Here is a 20084-nt window from a genome sequence, read left to right as displayed (position 1 = left end):
ATTTTATATTTGGTAAAGTCAAATTTAGTGTGTGTTCGCATATTAAAGTTATTTTGAATAAATCGCTAAAAAGTATAAATACCTCTCATTGGTTTCATTATAATCATCAAATTTTGTGTGATGAATAGAGAAGAGCAATCAAATTTTATGTAATGAATAAAGAAGAGCAACAAATCATGTTAGAGAAAAACAACCACTTGCATTATCAATTTTATGATTTTTATAATTTTAATCACGTTTGAATTGTTTTCTTGCAACGATGGACGGATGGCCATCCACATCCATACCATTTTTTCATGAATATATCATCATGCATGGCGCGTGCCCATCACCGATAGCAGCACCATCCATCGAGTATGACAGTGTATTAAAAGCTATGTTAGATGGATTATCCGTATACACGCACTGAGTGAGGCCAAGTAACTCCAACCCTATTACTACTCAACTACCAGCAATTATATACCCATAACTGCGGTAATTCCCATCAGTGGGAATCAGAGCAAGAATGGTTGGAGGAGGAACAGCATTAATGAGATTCTCCTTACCTCTCCCAATATAAGTTGATGTAATGTATTACAAAATGCCCTAATCCTCTGCACCGAGAGACTCTCTATAATTACGGTATCTCTGATCAGCCGGGGCTCAGAGCAAAGCCCAGTGGTTAGTGCCCTATATAAGCTGATATATTGTATTACAAATTATCTTATAAAATTTGGCAGGCGATCAGAAGATAGCACATGGACAGGAACGAGCAGAGTCTATATATCGAGTCTCACCATGAGACTGAGACAGACGTAGAAGCCTCGAAGATTAATACAGCTCATCTTACAAATCATGGTAAGTATATCACTTGTGTTATATTTATGTAGCCAGACAATATACTGTTACAATTTACAGTGAATAATAATGGTGACATTGTTGCAGATACATGGTACCAAGTTGGCTTCATTCTGGTAACATTGATGAGCAGCGCATATACATTAGGGTATTCAAGAGTAGTAATGGTCCCCTTGGGATGGGTAGGAGGAACCTTGGGGTTGATAGCTGCAGCTGGAATATCTCTGTCTGCAAATCATCTCCTTGCACGCCTCCACGAAACTGGAGGCATTAGACATATTCGATACCGAGATCTCGCAGGTCACATTTATGGTATGTCCAGTATACTTTACAATTTATACCCTTCATCTAGAAGATATTCATGTTGTTGAAGAGTTGTGTTTATTTGTAGTCACTGGGGAATATAAAAAGAGTAGAGAATTTTCTTTTCTGGTTTGGGTTTAAAGTGAATAACTTTGTCATTCATATGCACTCTACCAACGACAAGCAGACTCATGCGTTCCATAGTACTTGTGAAATCTTGCAGGCAAAAAAATATACTACATAACTTGGACTCTACAATACATCAGTCTTTTCATGATTAATGCAGGATTTATCATTTTGGCTGGACAATCTTTGAAGGTAGGTGGCCACTCTGCTTCTTACCCTGCCCAAAATGAATTTGCAGTATTAGCTAGAGCAACTAAGCATTCGAGCGGCCTAAATTCCATTGTAAACCAAATGTCTAACTAATGAGACCATTCATCTTCACGAATAGATCCTTGGAGAAAATAAAATAATGTCAGTCATCTTAAAAAGAGATATTGATTCGCGGAAAATAAGGTAATTTGATGCAGACAGAAACATGGCAGGCTCAAACTCAGATTAAACGCAGACAGATGGATTGCCAGATAAACTCTTATAAGTGAACTATTAATTCTAAAGTCAGATCTGACAATACATTAGTTTGGCTAACACAATTTTAATTCTTGACAGTGTGTATCTATATCTATATATATACAGAAACACAGGACACTGATCTTCTTTCCATGTGGTTAATAGACCCTGAGATTGTTGAATAAATATTTGTATTAGCAAGAGCCACTTTTTTTAATGTGATTCATGAACCCAAAATATATGAACCCTAATTAAACCTGAGAGACGCTTTTCATGTGATTCATGGACCCAATAGATATGAACCCTAATTAACCGGGTGACTTCTCAATACCAAAGGTAAATTTAAAAACTGAGACTGGCCAGTTAAACTAATCCTCCCAGCTCACAATCTACTGATCCTAGCAATCTTTACTCATGATTACTGTCTATTGGCATACATGCCAAACAAGGGTTTCCAGGTCAAATCTCAATGCTCTCTGGCATTTCCAACTCCTATGAGAGCTTCTGAAACGCTCCTCCCAGCAGCCCTTGGAGTGCTCCTCTGATAACTCCTTCCACTGCTGCCCGCGTTTCTTAATAGTAAATCTAATAAGGAATCCTCCCCCTCTAATAGCCTTCAAGGCCGCCTCGTTTCCTTTCACCCCAGCAATGCACATGGACCAGCACTTGTCACAGCCATCATCCGGTGAAGGTGAGGGTAGCCGATGCTCTGCATCATAATTTATATCCTAAAATGCTAAAATATAAAGCTAGGAAATGTTGCACCCGGGAGTCATGGCTCAAGACCATAAAACCATGTACAAATAGATCAGTAGTAGAACCACAAAACATCTAGACATATTGTGTATTGCAGAAATAAATAGTAGCTAGATATTGCCAATAATTAAAAAAATTTAAGAAGAAAGAAAAGGTTCAATACTCATGACATATGTTAGGAAGGAAAAAATCAAGATAAAGCCTGTCGATTCCATTATTTTTACTTGTGCAAACACATAAATTGGTTTGAAAATATGCCAAGAACAAGGATTTGTATGATTTGCAGTAACAACTAATATGGAGTGTTTGCATCTGCTTTCTGTGTGTAGGCAATATATGTCACATATAGCAATAAGTTCAAGTTCAAACTACCGTACTGCATTACAATTGCAGGCATTGTCTGTAGTAGCTTTGCTTTTGCCATACCACACTTATCGGCTCTGAAGTTGTGGCTAGGTGTTTCAACAGCCTCCAGTCTCATCTATACCGTCGTTGCTATTGCATTGTCTATAAAAGACGGTATTCTTCTCTTTTCTAGTTGTTTATTTATTCAGAATTGCAGCTTCTGAATACATGCACGGAAATATTAGATTTTGGTGCTGAGTAGTGACAATCTAGAATGATTATATCTATTATAATTAAGGGTCATCAGGGTCATTTGAAAGCTGGATAATGGTACAATTGAAGTACCACTTTTATTTTTCTGCTCATATTATCTGTTACATCGCTATCGGTATGTAGGTGTCAATAGTCCACCAAAGGACTACAGGATGACTGGGTCGAAGACAAGCAAAATTTTTAACTCAATAGGTGCTGTGGCAAATCTTGTTGCTGCGTATAATTCAGGGATGCTTCCAGAAGTACAGGTATACTAAGCTTAATTTCTGTTTTCTTATATTACAATGCAAAGTAGTAAAATTTGAAAATGGTTTGGTTATGGCTATCTTATCTGAATTCTAGATTTTGGAAATATTTTAGAATTAAATAAATAAAATTGGGTTAAACAATTAATCTTTGCATTTATGAGATTTTAAAATATTTCCAAAATTTACAATAAAATTAAATTCATTCTTTAGGTTAAGTGACCTCATAACATTTTCTCTCATTCCATCATTATTCTGAATGTTTTTTTCCAATACCAATTCAATTCTGATTCAGTCAAGATCCTGATATTTGTGCAATTTAATCAATTCCATGGATGTCTACACCGTTATAGATAAATCATATTTTGAAACGAGTGTGATCAAATAATTTAACATGTTTACTTCATCTGAAATTGTTCGTTAGACTACGCTAAAACATATTGATAATCATACCTTAAAACCAATGTGATTTGATCATTTGACATTGTTTGTAGGCTACAGTGAAACATCCTCATGTAAGGAACATGCAGAAAGCCCTATACCTGCAATTCACAGTGGGGATTGTGCCATTCTATGCTGTTACATTCGTAGGATACTGGGCATATGGTTCAGAAACATCATCTTATCTTCTCAACAATGTACACGGACCCAAGTGGATTAAAGCTATGGCGAACGTTGCTGCTTTCCTACAGAGTGTGATATCACAACATGTATGTATTCAACAGACCATTCAAAATATTCAGCCCATTAACAGGTAACTTTAATTTGTTTCAAATTCGAAATTCAATTTAACAGGAGTGATGGCATGGTTGTAGATATTTGCATACCCCGTGTATGAATATTTCGATACAATGTTCGGAAGAGGCGAGGAAAGTGTGTATTCTGCGCACAATTGGACAGTGAGATTGGTGGCTCGAGGAACATACCTCGCAGCCACCACATTTATGGCGGCTCTGCTTCCATTTTTGGGGGATTTTATAACAATCACAGGCGCATTGAGCACGATTCCATTGACATTTGTTTTGGCAAATCACATGTACATTAGAGTGAAGGGAAATGCTTTGAGTTCATTGAGCAAGACATGGCATTGGGCGAACACGTGTTTTTTCGCCATGTTGGCCGCAGCAGCAACAGTGGCAGCTGTTCGCTTCATTATTGTGGACTCCAAAACATACAGTGTCTTTGCCGATGTCTGATCGTCATTATTTCATTCGATCTATTTGCTTTTCTCGTGGCAAAATATTGGATCTCCAGCGTCCCTTGCGTACAAGAGGCTACATTATCGTCTATGCTGATCTCTTTATCTTCAATCCTTCGTTCTATAATCTTGAGTCTACCTCCCGTCTATAACAGGTTACATGATGGTATATCTTCTGATTATTCCTTAGAAGAGAACATGGCCAATTGCACTGGTCATTGGTTGGAGTAGATAAAAATTAAAATAATATAATAATAATTTGATGGTATTTATATAGTGTAATTTAGTGATTAGATATTATTGGTCTAATCAATAAAAAGTGGTTAGAGTGGGAAGCACTCAAAAACTCTCCCACAATCTTGATAACAAGATCAAAATCGTCAACTAAACTTTATCTATTTATCTCTTATACACCGTATTCCCTTCATGCATAACGTAATCAGCTCACCTTACTGTTTGAGGGATTGAATTGTGCTTACCGTACTTAATGTCCGGATTAGAAATTGTGGTTACCTTCATGTCTAGCTTAGAAACTGAATCAAGAAATCAATTTTCAAAGCCAGTGATTTCCGTTTACTCATTTCTTAAATTATAAAGCTAATTTTTAACCAATAAAAGAAATCATGGTTAATTATAATCAATGAATATCAATTAAACTATTTTATTCTATTAAATATTAACACAGTAAATATATGTTATGATAATGTTTTTTCCTTTACTATTTATATACATATTGTGTAAGCTCGGTCATTTCATATCATTTAGGTGCTGAATAACATGTATATGAACCTCAATAAATTTGATATGGTTTTGGTAACATGTATTTATAGTGTCTTGCTTCTTCTTACATTACACATGGTTGCAAATGTCTAGTTTAGTCTATACTTTAGACTACAAACTAAGCTACATGAAATTATGTTGTACTATGTTAGAGTACATGTATCACTCTTACTTGAAGATGGTTATTATGTCATTATATGACAATGTTTTGTTCTGATTAATTATTATAATTTTATTCTACCTTTAGTCTTAAGTCTTCTATCCTATAACCCAAAACAAAGGTCATAATTTTTTTTCATGGTTATACTTATACTGATGATGATGGTGGTGGTTAACGTCCACTGAGACCAAACTTTGGTCTATCGAACTTAAAGAAACAAATTATTTAGTTTTATTTAAGATTTTATTCCTATGCTAAAAAAGCTTGGAGAGAAGCCTCCTGAGTTCACTATAATTTTGACAACGTAAAAGGCTAGGAAGGTCAGTATTGCAACAAAGATTTTGAAACTAAGATCTAATGTGGTTGTACGCGGGGCACTCTAAGAGGAACTGATTTTCATCCTTGATGTTCAAGGCCAACTCTCGCCTAGGGATCATCGTTGAGATGTAAGGCTCGACTTTTACCATATAACTCTCTCCACATAGCTATCATGTGAACTTCACATGGCAGCCTGTGTTTGAGTCTACATGGACAACAAAGATTTATTGGTGTGATCCAAAGGTGGAGAAACCCTCTTGATCGGTTAACCCTAACTGCTGGACATCATTGTTTCATTTCCGTCATTCTATGTTCGTAGTTTTAGTTTCGCTTTCATTCGTGTTCTTGTTGAACAGCACGTGAGGTTTTCCCTAAGCCCGGTCTTTGTGTTCTTTGGCATTTGTATTTTTTCTCTAGTTGTATAGGTATCTCTGTCTGGAGTTTATTGCGCTGATATGAGATGTTTGGCATCTAGATTCTCCTCACCATTGCTCTACTTAGAGCTATGGAATTGGTGAGTTTATCTTTTTTTCAATTTTCAATCTACCCTCTATTTACTTCTATTTCCTTTTCCAAGTCTTAAACCTTTATAAGTCAAACTTATAAGATAAGTCTAACTCTTTTGCTTGGTTTTGTTAGGGTCCTATAATTTTTAAAGGGTCACGTGATTATAGCTCATGATTATTATTTTTGAAATGTTGTAAATAATATTTCATCCTCCAAATTATTTACAAGAAGGTGGTCAAAAAGATAAAATGTGGTTAACTTTACATGCAGTCCTAATATTTGAGTTCATTATGTCTCTATCCAAAGTTCGAAGGCATTATGTATTATAGCCAAAGTTTTCCGTTCCTGTCATAAGGGTCGAAAATGACAAAATGAGTTTGTTTCTTATGGTTAAGTCCCATGCACCATCCATCCGCTTGATCACCACTCCATCAGATCAATGGTCAATAGGGTTTTTTGGCCCACCATTTCCAACCTACCTTTGTTAGAGCGGGGGGAGGGAGAGGGTCGGGGTTGGGGGGGGGGGGGGGGGGGGGGGGGGGTGGGGAGGTTTCCGAAAAATGGTTTCCTCACCGCCAACCCCACCCTTACGTGTCCACTCCTAAACACTTCAGGCCCCCCTTCACTAATACCACAATTCACTTCTATCCCCCTCCGAAAGTGGTATCCGCTCCTTGCCACAAATTGTCTTTCCGGTTAGGTCAACCGCCATGTATCCTCCACCTATTACTCTCGCACCAACGTCCACCTGCCATGTCCCTCCTCATATTCCAATCTTATTCTGCCATCTAATCATATTTCTGCCAACCATGTGCCTTCACATTATCCCCCACCTCCATGTCACCTCCTGCCTCCATTTCATATGTATGTTTCATGGTCAAGTAAAACTATGTTTTTCCCTATACAACATAGTAATTTAAAACATGTTTTATAGACAATTGAGAATGCATTTTCAAAACCCGAAAGAGGTTTGTGTTGATAACATCCTCTTCCACACGAGCCTCTCTTATTTTTATAAAAACTGTTATGGGTTGGGAGACTCGGATGAATCTTTGTAGGTATGTTTTCTTGTTTTCAGCTAGTGTTTTCAAATGTAGTTTCCAAGCTGATGGAAATGAATTTTCAAAAACTGAAAGAGGTTTGTGTTTTCTACATCATCATTTACAAAAATCTCACTCCTTTTCTAACATGTATTATGGTTTTGGATATAAAAAGGTATTACAAGACCCTATTTTTCATAATTTCTGGAGGAAAAGGCTAAAAGAGTACAATGAGTGACTTGGAGGCCACCTCATCAAATAAGAGTTGCAATAAAATTCAAATTTTTCTTCCTGTCACCAAAAATCCACAGAGATAGTGCCAAGTAGATTTATTAGTTTTTAATGTCCTATATTTTAGTTCTAATTGTGTAAGATAGTTTGAGATATTTGTAAACAAATTTGATATTTTTTCAAGATATTTTTTTAGAATTTGTATACATACTTCATAGTTTGAAGTAATAGATATTGATTGTTGAATATAATTTCCTTTGTGAATTGTATTTTTTCGATTTGCTAGAAGCATCAATAATACAAAGACATTCTTCAAAGGATTCATGTCGTGTACGAATTGTTGGTGTTTTACTTCTGTTCATGTGTTTAATCATTATCTTCTTTCCTTGTTGTTTCTGAAAACCTTAATTACATAATAGAAACTGTGATGAATAGGATATGTTATGCAGAACACCCTATTCTGGTTGTTAGTAATTTATATGTTTATTGCTAAAGTTAAATTAAGGAATTCTTCATTGCTCCTTAGTTTCTACTGAATCTTACATTTCTTCTGTTTCATAATCCATTTAAAATTATGAAAGATCCAACTATTGCAACCTCGCTTTTCCTGCGAAACTCCTTCAAAATTTGATGTAGATCCAGTTAATATTTACACTCCATAGCCCAATGCAATTATAACAATAAAGTCAATCAAGCAATCCAATAAAAAACAATAAGTACAGTAATAACTAGCTTAAAATTTACATCAAGCATAGCTAAATTTTATAGAGAGATCCCTCTTTGAAGCTGGAAGGGGTAGATTCCAGCTTCCAAAGTGGTGTTGATGCTATCCTATGTGTTTACTCCCTCAAAATCAAAAATACATAATGACGACATAGTGGAGACCATACTAAGAAATGACCTTTCAGATTCCTCAGAAAAGTGTATCAAGTTCCAGATCTGATTACTGACGGTGGACAATGATCAGACACAAGAAGGTTATATCATTCACCTGGGGAATCCACGTTAAATGCATCCAGAGCTCAAAGCTTTCATGGTGACTCCATTGTCAAAGAATCTAGATTTGTAGACTAACTCATGGCGACTCCATTGTAAGTTGATTAGATTTCTTGCTAAACAAGATGACAGGTTATGTGGCAAATCCTCTGTCTTGTGAAGCTTTAAAAGAATTCAGGGATGAATTAGTTGATGTTCAAATTTATGAATATTTTTTAATGGTCATGTTTAGTTGTTTGAAATTAAGCAAATTTTATCGTGAAAGTAAAGTTTTCTTTCTTGAGTTAGTTGTTGAAATATTCGAGAAGGATATTGAACTTTTCGATTATCAGATTCAGTCCTATAATTTTCGAGATCTTAAACAATTCTTATAAAATCTTCCTACTCCGAAAAAGGAGGAAGTTGTATTGCCTTTTGATTTGCAGATTTTTGAGAATTATGTTTTCAAGTACAAGACTGAAACTAAACAATGGGAATCAAGGTTTAACCTTGAGAGTATAACTGATGAAATCTTCCATGCTCATTCAGTCAATGAAGGTCTGCAAGGTAAACTAACTAATCATGCATTTATTCATCCTATAGCAAACTACATGGAGGTTCTTTTCAATTCAAGTGTTCAATCATGTTTTCATGACCAACTCTAACAACAATGTCCATTACACTCTACAACTTTGATTTTATGGACAAAAGTCAAGCTGTCCTTTTGATTATGCTAACAAACAGTGAAGCAGGCCACTTATTTCAATAGCTACTTGATTGGCTTCATTGGCATTTTTTATTATTTGATTCAGCATAATTTTCAGTAATGTAGAGTATGTAGTAGTGTGCAAATAAGCTCAACACTCTGAGCATCTTTTTCAAGCATTATTGTCAGTTTCAGTTTCATATAGTAGTACAACTTTCAGTTCAGTGTGTATTTCAAATTTTAGTTTGCAGAATGGGTTTGATTTCATTTTGAGAGTTTTTTAGTAGCAGATATCTTATGGCATAACAGGTTGCAGGTTTTGGTATCAGCCTAATGGATCAGGCTACTAGTCTATGATGTTCTTGGCACCTCCAAGGAGACTACCATCGCTAGCTAGAGCCACTGTTAGGGTCCTATAATTTTTATAGGGTCACTTGATTATAGCTAATGATTATTATATTTGAATTTTTGTAAACAAGATTTCATCCTCCAAATTATTTCGAAGAAGGTGGTCAAAAAGATAAAATGTGGTTAATTTTACATGCATTCTTAATATTTTAGTTCATTATGTCTCTATCCAAAGTTTGTAGGCATTATTTATTATAACCAATGTTTTCCACTCATGTCATAAGGGTCGAAAATGACAAAAGGATTTTTTCTCTTGTCGTTAAGTCTTGTGCACCATCCAGCTACCTAATCGATCCTCCATCAGATCAATAGTCAACAAGGTTTTTCGGTCTCCCCTTGCCATCCTACCTTCATTAGCGGGGGGGGTCTAAAAAATGGTTTCCTCACCGTCGAACCCACCCTTACGTTTCCACTCCTAAACATTTCAAACCCCCCTTCACTAATACCACAATCCACCTCTAACCCCCTTCGAAAGCGGTATCTGCTCCTTGCCGCAAACTGTCTTCCCGATTACATCAAACACCACATATCCTACGCCTATTACTCTCATGCCAACGTCCACCCTCCATGTCCCTCCTCATCTTCCACTCTTATTCTGCCACCTAATCATATTCTACCAACCATGTTGCTCCACATTATCCCCCACATCCATGTCACCCCCCGCCTCCAATTCATATGTATGTTTCATGGTCAAGTAAAACTATGTTTTTCCCTATACAGCACAATAATTTCAAACGTGGTTTACAGACAGCTGCGAAGGAATTTTACAAAACTAAAAGAGGTTTGTGTTTCTAACATCCTCATACACAAATTGGTCTCTCATTTTTGTAACAGTTGTTATGGTTAGGGAGACTCAGATGAATATTTGAAGGTATATTTTCTTGAATTTTCCTTTTTCTGTTAGTCTTGTAAAATGTCATTTCCAAGCAGGTGGAAATGACTTTTCAAAACCTCAAAGAGGTTTTTTTTTCCAACACCATTATTTACAAAAACCTCTCTCAGTTTTCTAAAAGATATTATGGTTTGGGATATAAAAAGTTATTACAGGACCCTATTTTTCATAATTTTGAGAGGAAAAAGCTCAAAGACAGTTAGTGACTTGGAAGCCACCTCTTCAAATAAGATTTGCAATCAAATTCAAATTTCTCTTCTTGTCACCAAAAATCCACAAAGATAGTGCCAAGTAGATTCATTAGTTTTGAATATCCAATATTTTAGTTCTATTTGTGTAAGATAGCTTGAGATATTTGTAAACAAACCTTGATATTTTTTCAAGATATTTTTTCAGAATTTGTATAAATACTTCATAGTTTGAAGTAATAGATGTTGATTGTTGAATATAATTTCCTTGCGAATTGTAATTTTTCTAGTTGCTGGAAGCATCAATAATACAAGGACACTCTTCACAGGATTCATGTGGTGGACGAATTGGTGATGTTTTTCTTTTGTTCATGTGTTTAATCATTGTCTTCTTTATTTGTTGTTTCTAAAAAACTTAATTACATAACAGAAATTGTGATGAATAGGATATGATATATAGAACACCCTATTCTAGCTATTAGTAATTTATATGTTTCCTGATGAATTCAAATTAAGGAATTCTTCATTTCTCCTTAGTTTCTTCTGAATCTTACATTTTTTTGTTTCATAATCCATTTAAAAATTTGAAAGATCCAACTATTGCAACTTAGCTTGCCTTATGAAATTCAAAATTTGATGCAGATCCAATTAATTGTTAGACTCCATAGCCAAATGGAATTATAACAATAAAATCAACCAAGCAATCCAATAAAAAACAATCAGTACAGTAATAACTAGCCTACAATTTACATAAAATATAAATAAATTTTACAGAGAGACCCCTCTCTGAAGCTGGCAAGGTTAGATCCCAGCTTCCAAAGTGGTTTTGATGTTGTCCTATGTGTTTACTCCCTCAACCTCAAAAATACAGAATGACGACAAAGTGGCGACCATACTGGGGAATGACCTTTCGGATTCCCCATAAAAGTGTATCAAATTCCAAATCTGATCACTGACAGTGGATAGTGATCAGACACAAGAAAGTTGTATCATTCACCTGGCGACTCCACACTCAAAGTATCTAGAGCTCAAAGCTTTCATGGCAACTCCATTGTTAAAGAATTGAGATTTGTAGAAAACTCATGGTGACTCCACTGCAAATTGATCAGATTTATTGCTAAACAAGATGAAAAGTTATATGGAAAATCCTTTGCCTTGTGAAGCTTTAAAAGAAGTCAGGGTTGAATTAGCCAATGTTCAAATTGATGAATATTTTTTAATGATCGTGTTTCGCTGTTTGAAATTAAGCAAATTTTGTCCTGAAAGTAAAGTTTGTTTTCTTGAGTTAGTTGTTGAAAGATTCGAGAAGGATATTGAGCTTTTCGATTATCAGATTTAGTCCTATAATTTTTGAGATCCGAAGCAATTCTTGAAAAATCATCCTTCTCCCAAAAAAGAGGAGATTGTATTTCCTTTTGATTTGTAGATTTCCGAGAATTATGTTTTTGAGTACAAGACTGAAACTGAACAGTGGGAATCAGGGTTTAACCTTGAGAATACAACTGATGAAATCTTCCATGCTCAATCGGTCATTGAAGGCCTACAAGGTAAACTAATTAATCATGCATTTACTGATCCTATAGAAAATTACATGGAGGTTCTTTTCAATTCAAGTGTTCAATCATGTTTTCATGACTAGATCCAACAACAGTTTCCATTGCACTTTACAACTTTGATTTTATGGACAAAAAGTCAAGTTGTCCTTTTGATTATGCTAACAAATAGTCAAGTGGCCCACTTGTTTTAGCAACTACTTGACTGGCTTCATTGGAATTTTTGTATTATTTGATTCAACATAATTTTCTATAGTGTATGGTAGGTAGTAGTGTGTAAATAAGCTCAACACTCTGAGCATTTTTTTTAGGCATTATTATCAGTTTCAGTTTCAGATAGTAGTACAACATTCAGTTCAGTGTGTATTTCAAATTTGAGTTTGCAGAATGGGTTTGATTTCACTTTGAGAGATTTTTAGTAGTAGAGATTTTATGGTAGAACATGTTGTAGGTTTTGGGATCAACCTAATGGATCAAACTACTAGTCTACGATGTTCTTGGAACCTCCAAGGAGACTACCATCCCCAGCTGTAGCCATTATTAGGGTCATATAATTTTTATAGGGTCACTTGATTATAGAGAATGATCATTATACTTGAAATGTTGTAAATAATATTTCATCCTCCAAATTATTCCCAAGAAGGTGATCAAAAGGATAAAATGTGGTTAAGTATACATGCAATCCTAATATTTGAGTTCATTATGTCTCTATCCAAAGTTCAAAGGCATTATGTATTATAACCAAAGTTTTCTGCTCATGTCATAAGGGTCGAAAACAAAAAAAAGGTGTTTATCACTTGTGGTTAAGTTCCATGCACCATCGAGCCGCCTGATCGTTACTCCATCAGATCAATGCTAAATAGGGTTTTTTGCCCCCCCATTTTCCATCCTAACTTTATTGCTGAGGGGGTCCGAAAAATGGTTTCTTCACCGTCATCCCCACCCTTACGTGTCTGATCCTAAACATTTCGGACCACCACAATCAGCCTCTACCCCCCTCTGAAATTTGTATCTACTCCTTGCTGCAAACCGCCTTTATGTCAACTGTCACGTATCCTTTGCCTATTACTCCCACGCTAATGTCTACCCGCCATGTCCCTCCTCATCTTCCACTCCTATTATGCCACCTAATCATATTTTCGCCAACCATGTGCCTCCACATTTTCCTGCACCTCCATGTCACCTCCCACCTCCATGTCATATTTTTGTTTCAAGGTCAAGTAAAACTATGCTTTTCCCTATACAACATAGTAATTTGAAACATGGCTTACAAAAAACTGAGAATGCATTTTCAAAACCTAAAAGAGGTTTTTTTTTCTAACTTCCACATGCACAAAAACCTCTCTCAGTTTTGTAACAACAGTTATGGTTTGGGAGATTCGGATGAATCTTTGCAGGCATATTTTCCTTAATATTCCTATTTTCAGTGAGTGTTTTCAAATGTTGTTTCCAAGCAAGTGGAAACGAATTTTCAAAAACTAAAAGAGTTTTTGTCTCCAACATCGTCATTTACAAAAAAAATCTCTCAGTTTTCTAACATATATTATGGTTTAGGATATACAAAGGTATTAGAAGACCTTAATTTTTAGAATTTCAGGAGGAAAAAGCTCAAAGACAGTTAGTGACTTAGAGGCCACCTCATCAAATAAGAGTTGCAATCAAATTCAAATTCCTCTTCTTATCACCAGCAATCAACAAATATAGTTCCAAGTAGATTCATTAGTTTTGAATGTCCTATATTTTAGTTCTATTTGTGTAAGAGAGTTTGAGATATTTTGTTATAGATCTGAACTGAGAATATATGAGAAATAGAAATATACCCAGAAATAATAAGATAGAAATAAATAGAAATGCTTCACTTTATTGATCAAACCCTTATGGTAGGGCAACACCATACATTCACTCCTTAAGGAAGGAGAACACTCCAGAAGCCATATTCTTGTTCATACAATAATCCTTGACATCCTTCAATGGGGAGTCTCTAGCCTCTATATAGGCCTCATACATACAATACCATGGGTCATTACCATGGTTCCCTCAATACCATCTATCTAATACCATGGGCTTATTACATTATTGCTAATTACTTGTGGTCCCTTACATGATATGGGTTAACCACCTTATTTATTAGTATGGTCCATCCCATTATTACATTATTCCCTTGGGTACCTCCCTCTGTACCCCATATTATTCCCCCCTAAGTATACTATATTCCACCCCCCTTAACATGTTTTGTCCCCGAAACATGGGAAGAACACAAATAATAAGATCTACTCAAGGGAGTAGTCCATTGGTACCATGCACATGCATCTAGCCATCCCAGAGAAAGGTGAACCCTCGATCTCACTGGTGCTTCGCTTGCTTGAGATGGAAGCTGACCTTCGTGGCTCTTCTGTGTGTAGTAGGTGGATCGTCGCTCCTCTCTAACTGTCATGTCGGGGCTGTTGTCCTTGTAGTTAATTTGTTGCCATCTTGTTGGTTGTTTTCTTGCTGGGTGATGTGGGTGGTGATATGTTGAAGTTTTAACCAACAGTGGATCTTTCTTTAATTTACCACCTAATGGAGAGTGATTGGTATCTGGTACATGTTATGGTGCATGTTGTTGTTTCTTATCTTCCAATATTACTTCCACCACTGAGTCCTCATCTAATGTAACATTTTCTGCTTCAGCCTCTTTAGACTCTACCTATTTTTCTAGTACCTGGTTTGATGTTTGTGTTTGGTTGTCAACCATCAATGGCTCATCATCTGATATGTCAGTCCCTGGAACATCTGTTGCTTCAGCCTCCTTGGACTCTACATGTTTATTGATGGAAATATCCTATAATGTAATTTTCCTCCTTTTATACCAGAGCTTCAGGAATTTCTTCTGCACATTAATATTTATAGTACCCACCGATTCCATCCAAGGGTATCCCAAAACAACATCCTCATTAACCATATCTAAAGCATAAAAATCAGAATGCAATACATACTTGTCCATAGAAATCTTTAAATCTTTATAAACTTACACCTGCACATTATTAACCTGTGTGTGCTCCATGTGTTTTGCTGGCACTTGTAATCTTTTAGCCAAATTGACATTTATGAGATTTTGCTTGCAACTAGGATTTATGGACACAACGATCTTCTCCTTCTGAATGAATCCATGAACTTGCAATAAGGAGATACCAGTAGAAAATAACCCCTTACATGTCTCATTCTCCTGTTTTCTAGCATGAGACCATTTGTATAAAAGGAATCTTTCAAATTCTTCATCTGAAAGTTTGGACAACTGCTTGCGGTCAAGTGAAAACCACCATCTGGCAGCCTCATCTTTCATACCAAGCCCTAGGAAACTTTTCCAATTTTTTTGAAATAATGACTTTTCTCTTTCTATGAATTCTTCAATAGTAGGGCCATTATCTGTTCCTGTAAAAAACATCTTGCTAGATGGCACAAAAAAAATAAAATAAATAAATAAATACTTACTTGGCAAAAATTTAGAGTGGTCGCAGTTTAGTCAATATTGCTTAGAATCTTTATTATGACCTGTTTTTGGAAATGGATTGACCATTCTGCATCTTCCCATGTGATAGAAATCCCGATTTAGGCACTGGAATTTCCGATTTTCACTGCAACTATCCCGCCGTCACAAAAAATTTCTGAAAAATGAGTTGATTTTAAATCAGCAATATCTCCCTCATCCCGACTCCGATTCAACTGATTTTTTTTTTGAACTTGGGTATATTTTCACAAGTAATCCAGATCTGCAATTAGATTTTGCATATTTTGCATCATAACGTACAGATCTGCTTCGCAAACTCGCCGCCCCAAAAAATGTCTACAATAGCACTGATTTTTAAATCAATGAGATCTCCTTCATCCGGACTCCAATTCGACTGATTTTATTTTTCAAATTGAGTATTTTTTTACCAAAAACCCAAATCTACAATTAGATTTTGCATGTTTTGCCCCAAATCATACAGATCTAATCTGCAAACTCGCCGCCTCGAAAAATGTCTGCAACACCACTGAGTTTTGGATCAACGATATCTCCTTCAATAGGACTCCGATTTGGCCGATTTTTTTTTAACTTGGGTATTTTTTCAAAAACAATCCAGATATGCAATTAGATTTTGTAGGTTTTGTACCAAAACGTACAAATCTAATCTGTAAACTCGCCACTCAAAAAATTCCTGCAAAAATAAAAGAATTTCACGACTTTGCCCAAGAAAGTGTTCTTATACTACTTGTTATAGATCTGAATTGAAAATATAAGAGAAATAGAAATATACTCATAAATAATAAGATAGAAGTAGATAGAAATGCTTCACTTTATTGATCAAACCCTTATGGTAGGGAAACACCATATATTCACTCCCTAAGGAAGGAGAACACTCCACGAGCCATATGCTTGTTCATACAATAATTCTTGACATCTCTCAATGGGGAGTCTCTAGCCTCTATATAGGCCTCATACATACAATACCATGGGTCATTACCATGGCTCCCTCAATACCATCTATCTGATGCCATGGGCTTATTACATTATTTCTAACTACTTGTGGTCCCTTACATGATACGGGTTAACCACCTTATTTATTACTATGGCCCATCCCATTATTACATTATTCCCTTGGGTACCTCCCTCTGTACCCCATATTATCCCCCCTAGGTATACTACATATTTGTAAACAAATCTTGATAATTTTTCAAGATATTTTCTTAGAATTTGTATAAATACTTCATAGTTTGAAGTAATAGATGTTGATTGTTGAATATAATTTCCTCTGCGAATTGTAACTTTTCTAGTTGTTGGAAGTATCAATAATACAATGACATTCTTCACAAGATTCATGTGGTGTACGAATTGGTGATGTTTTCCTTTTCTTCATGTGTTTAATCATTGTCTTCTTTCTCTATTATTTCTGAAAAGCTTAATTACATAACAGAAACTGTGACGAATATGATATATTATACAGAACACCCTATTTTGGCTATTATTAATTTATATGTTTTGTGCTGAAGTAAAATTAAGGAATTCTTCATTTCTCCTTAGTTTCTTTTGAATCTTACATTTCCTTTGTTTCATAATCCATTTAAAATTATGAAAGATTCAACTATTGCAACTTAGCTTGCCCTATGAAACTCCTTCAAAATTTGATGTAGATCCAGTTAATGTTTAGATTCCATAGCCCAATGGAATTATAACAATAAAATCAACCAAGCAATCCAATAAAAAACAATGAGTACAGTAATAACTAGCCTACAATTTACATCAAACATTGATAACTTTTATAGAGAGATCCCTCTCTGAGGCTGGCAGGGCTAGATCCCATCTGCTAAAGTGGTTTTAATGTTGTCCTATGTATTTACTCCCTCAACCTCAAAAATACAGAACGACGACAGAGTGGCGGCCATACTGAGGAACGACCTTTCAAATTCCCCATAAAAGTGTATCAAATTCCAGATCTGATTATTGACATTGGATAGTGATCAAATATAAGAAGGTTGTATCATTCACCTGGCGACTCCACGTTCAAAGTATATAGAGCTCAAAGCTTTCATGGCGACTCCATTATTAACGAATCGAGATTTGTAGAAAGCTCATGGCGACTCCACTGCAAGTTGATCAGATTTCTTGCTAAACAAGATGACAGGTTATATGGCAAATCCTTTGTCTTGTGAAGCTTTAGAAGAAGTCAGGGATGAATTAGAAGATGTTCAAATTGATGAATATTTTTTAACGTTCGTGTTTCGTTGTTTGAAATTAAGTAAATTTTATCGTGAAAGTAAAGTTTGTTTTCTTGAGTTAGTTGTTGAAAGATTCGAGAAGGATATTGAACTTTTTGATTATCAGATTCAGTCTAGTAATTTTTTAGATCCTAAACAATTCTTAGAAAATCTTCTTTCTCCAAAAAAAGAGGAGATTGTATTTCCTTTTGATTTGCAGATTACTGAGAATTATTTTTTCGAGTACAAGACTGAAACTAAACAATGGGAATCAAGGTTTAACCTTGAGAGTACAACTGATGAAATCTTCCATGCTCAATCAGTCAATGAAGGTCTACAAGGTAAACTAATTAATCATGCATTTACTGATCCTATATAAAACTACATGGAGGTTCTTTTTAGTTCAAGTGTTCAATCATGTTTCCATGACCAGATCCAACAAAAATTTCCATTGCAGTCTACAACTTTGATTTTATGGACAAAAAGTCAAGATGTCCTTTTGATTATGCTAAAACACAGTCAAGCGGCCCACTTGTTTCGGCAACTACTTGACTGGCTTCATTGTCAATTTTGTATTATTTGATTCAACATAATTTTCTGCAGTGTATGGTAAGTAGTAGTGTGCAAATAAGCTCAAGCATATTTTTCAAGCATTATTGTCAGTTTCAATTTCAGATAGCAGTACAACTTTCAATTCAGTGTGTATTTCAAATTTGAGTTTTCAGAATGGGTTTGATTTCAATTTGAGAGTTTTTCAGTAGTAGAGATTTTATGGCAGAACAAGTTGCAGGTTTTGGGATCAACCCATTGGATCAAGCTACTAGTCTACGATGTTCTTGGCACCTCCAAGGAGACTACCATCCCCAGTTGTAGCCACTGTTAAGGTCCTATAATTTTTATAGGGTCACTTGATTATAGAGAATGATTATTAGATTTGAAATGGTGTAAATAATATTTCATCCTCCAAATTTTTTCCAAGAATGTGGTTAAAAAGATAAAATGTGGTTAATTTTACATGTAATCCTAATCTTTGAGTTCATTATGTCTTTATCCAAATTTTAGAGGCATTATGTACTATAACCAAAGTTTTTTTCTCATGTCATAAGGGTAGAAAATGAAAAAAGGAGTTTTTCACTTGTGGTTAAGTCTCGTGCACCAACAAGCCACCTAATTGTCACTCCATCATATCAATGGTCAATAGGGTTTTTCAGCCCCCCCTTGCCAGCCTAATTATATTAGCGAGGATGTCTGAAAATGGTTTCTTCACCATCGTCCCCACGTTTACATGTCCACTCCTAAACATTTCGGACCCCCATTCACTAATACCACTATCTGCCTCTAGCCCCCTTTAAAAGCGGTATCCACTCCTTGTCGCAAACCGCCTCCCTGGTTATGTCAACTGCCACATATCCTCCGCTTATTACCCCTGCCCTAATGTCCACCCACCATGTCCCTCCTCATCTTCCACTCCTATTATGCCACCTAATCATATTTCCGCCAACCATGCACCTCCACATTTTTTCCCACCTCCATGTCACCTACCGCCTCCACGTCATATTTTTGTTTCAAGGTCAAGTAAAACTATGTTTTTCTGTATACGATAGAGTAATTTAAAACATGGTTTACAAACAACTGAGGACGTATTTTCAAAACATGAAAGAGGTTTTTGTTTCTAACATCCGCATGCACAAAAAACTCTCGCAGTTTTGTAACAACATTTATGGTTTGGGATATTCAGATGAATCTTTGCAGGTATATTTTACCGAATTTTCTTGTTTTCAGTGTGTTTTCAAATGTCATTTCCGAGCAAGTGGAAATGAATTTTCAAAAACTGAAAGAGTTTTTGTCTCCAACATTGTCATTTACAAAAAACTCTCTCATTTTTCTAACATATATTATGGTTTGGGATATACAAAGGTATTACAGGACCCTAATTTTCAGAATTTCACGAGGAAAAAGCTCAAAGACAGTTAGTGACTTGGAGGCCACCTCATCAGATAAGAGTTGCAATCAAATTCCAATTCCTCTTCTTGTCACCAGCAATCAACAAATGTAGTTCCAAGTAGGTTCATTAGTTTTGA

General features: G+C 35.6%; 1 protein-coding gene across 1 annotated transcript; it reads left to right on the top strand.

Annotated features, from left to right (window-relative positions):
- The first annotated feature begins 426 nt into the window (after positions 1–426).
- On the top strand, positions 427–4798 carry LOC149151373 (putative proline transporter 2). The gene is made up of 7 exons (XM_089438280.1): positions 427–837; positions 925–1149; positions 1364–1458; positions 2799–2988; positions 3211–3335; positions 3827–4042; positions 4148–4798. The coding sequence occupies exons 1-7, from the start codon at positions 738–740 to the stop codon at positions 4526–4528; spliced, it is 1332 nt and encodes a 443-aa protein (XP_089294406.1). The 5' UTR covers positions 427–737; the 3' UTR covers positions 4529–4798.
- Positions 4799–20084: the final 15286 nt, after the last annotated feature.

The sequence above is a fragment of the Pinus tabuliformis genome, chromosome 9 (genome assembly GCF_031772625.1).
Source record: "Pinus tabuliformis cultivar Carrire ecotype Pingquan chromosome 9, CPIR1, whole genome shotgun sequence".
Classification (NCBI taxonomy): Eukaryota; Viridiplantae; Streptophyta; class Pinopsida; order Pinales; family Pinaceae; genus Pinus; species Pinus tabuliformis.
This window is presented reverse-complemented; position numbering and strand designations above follow the sequence as displayed.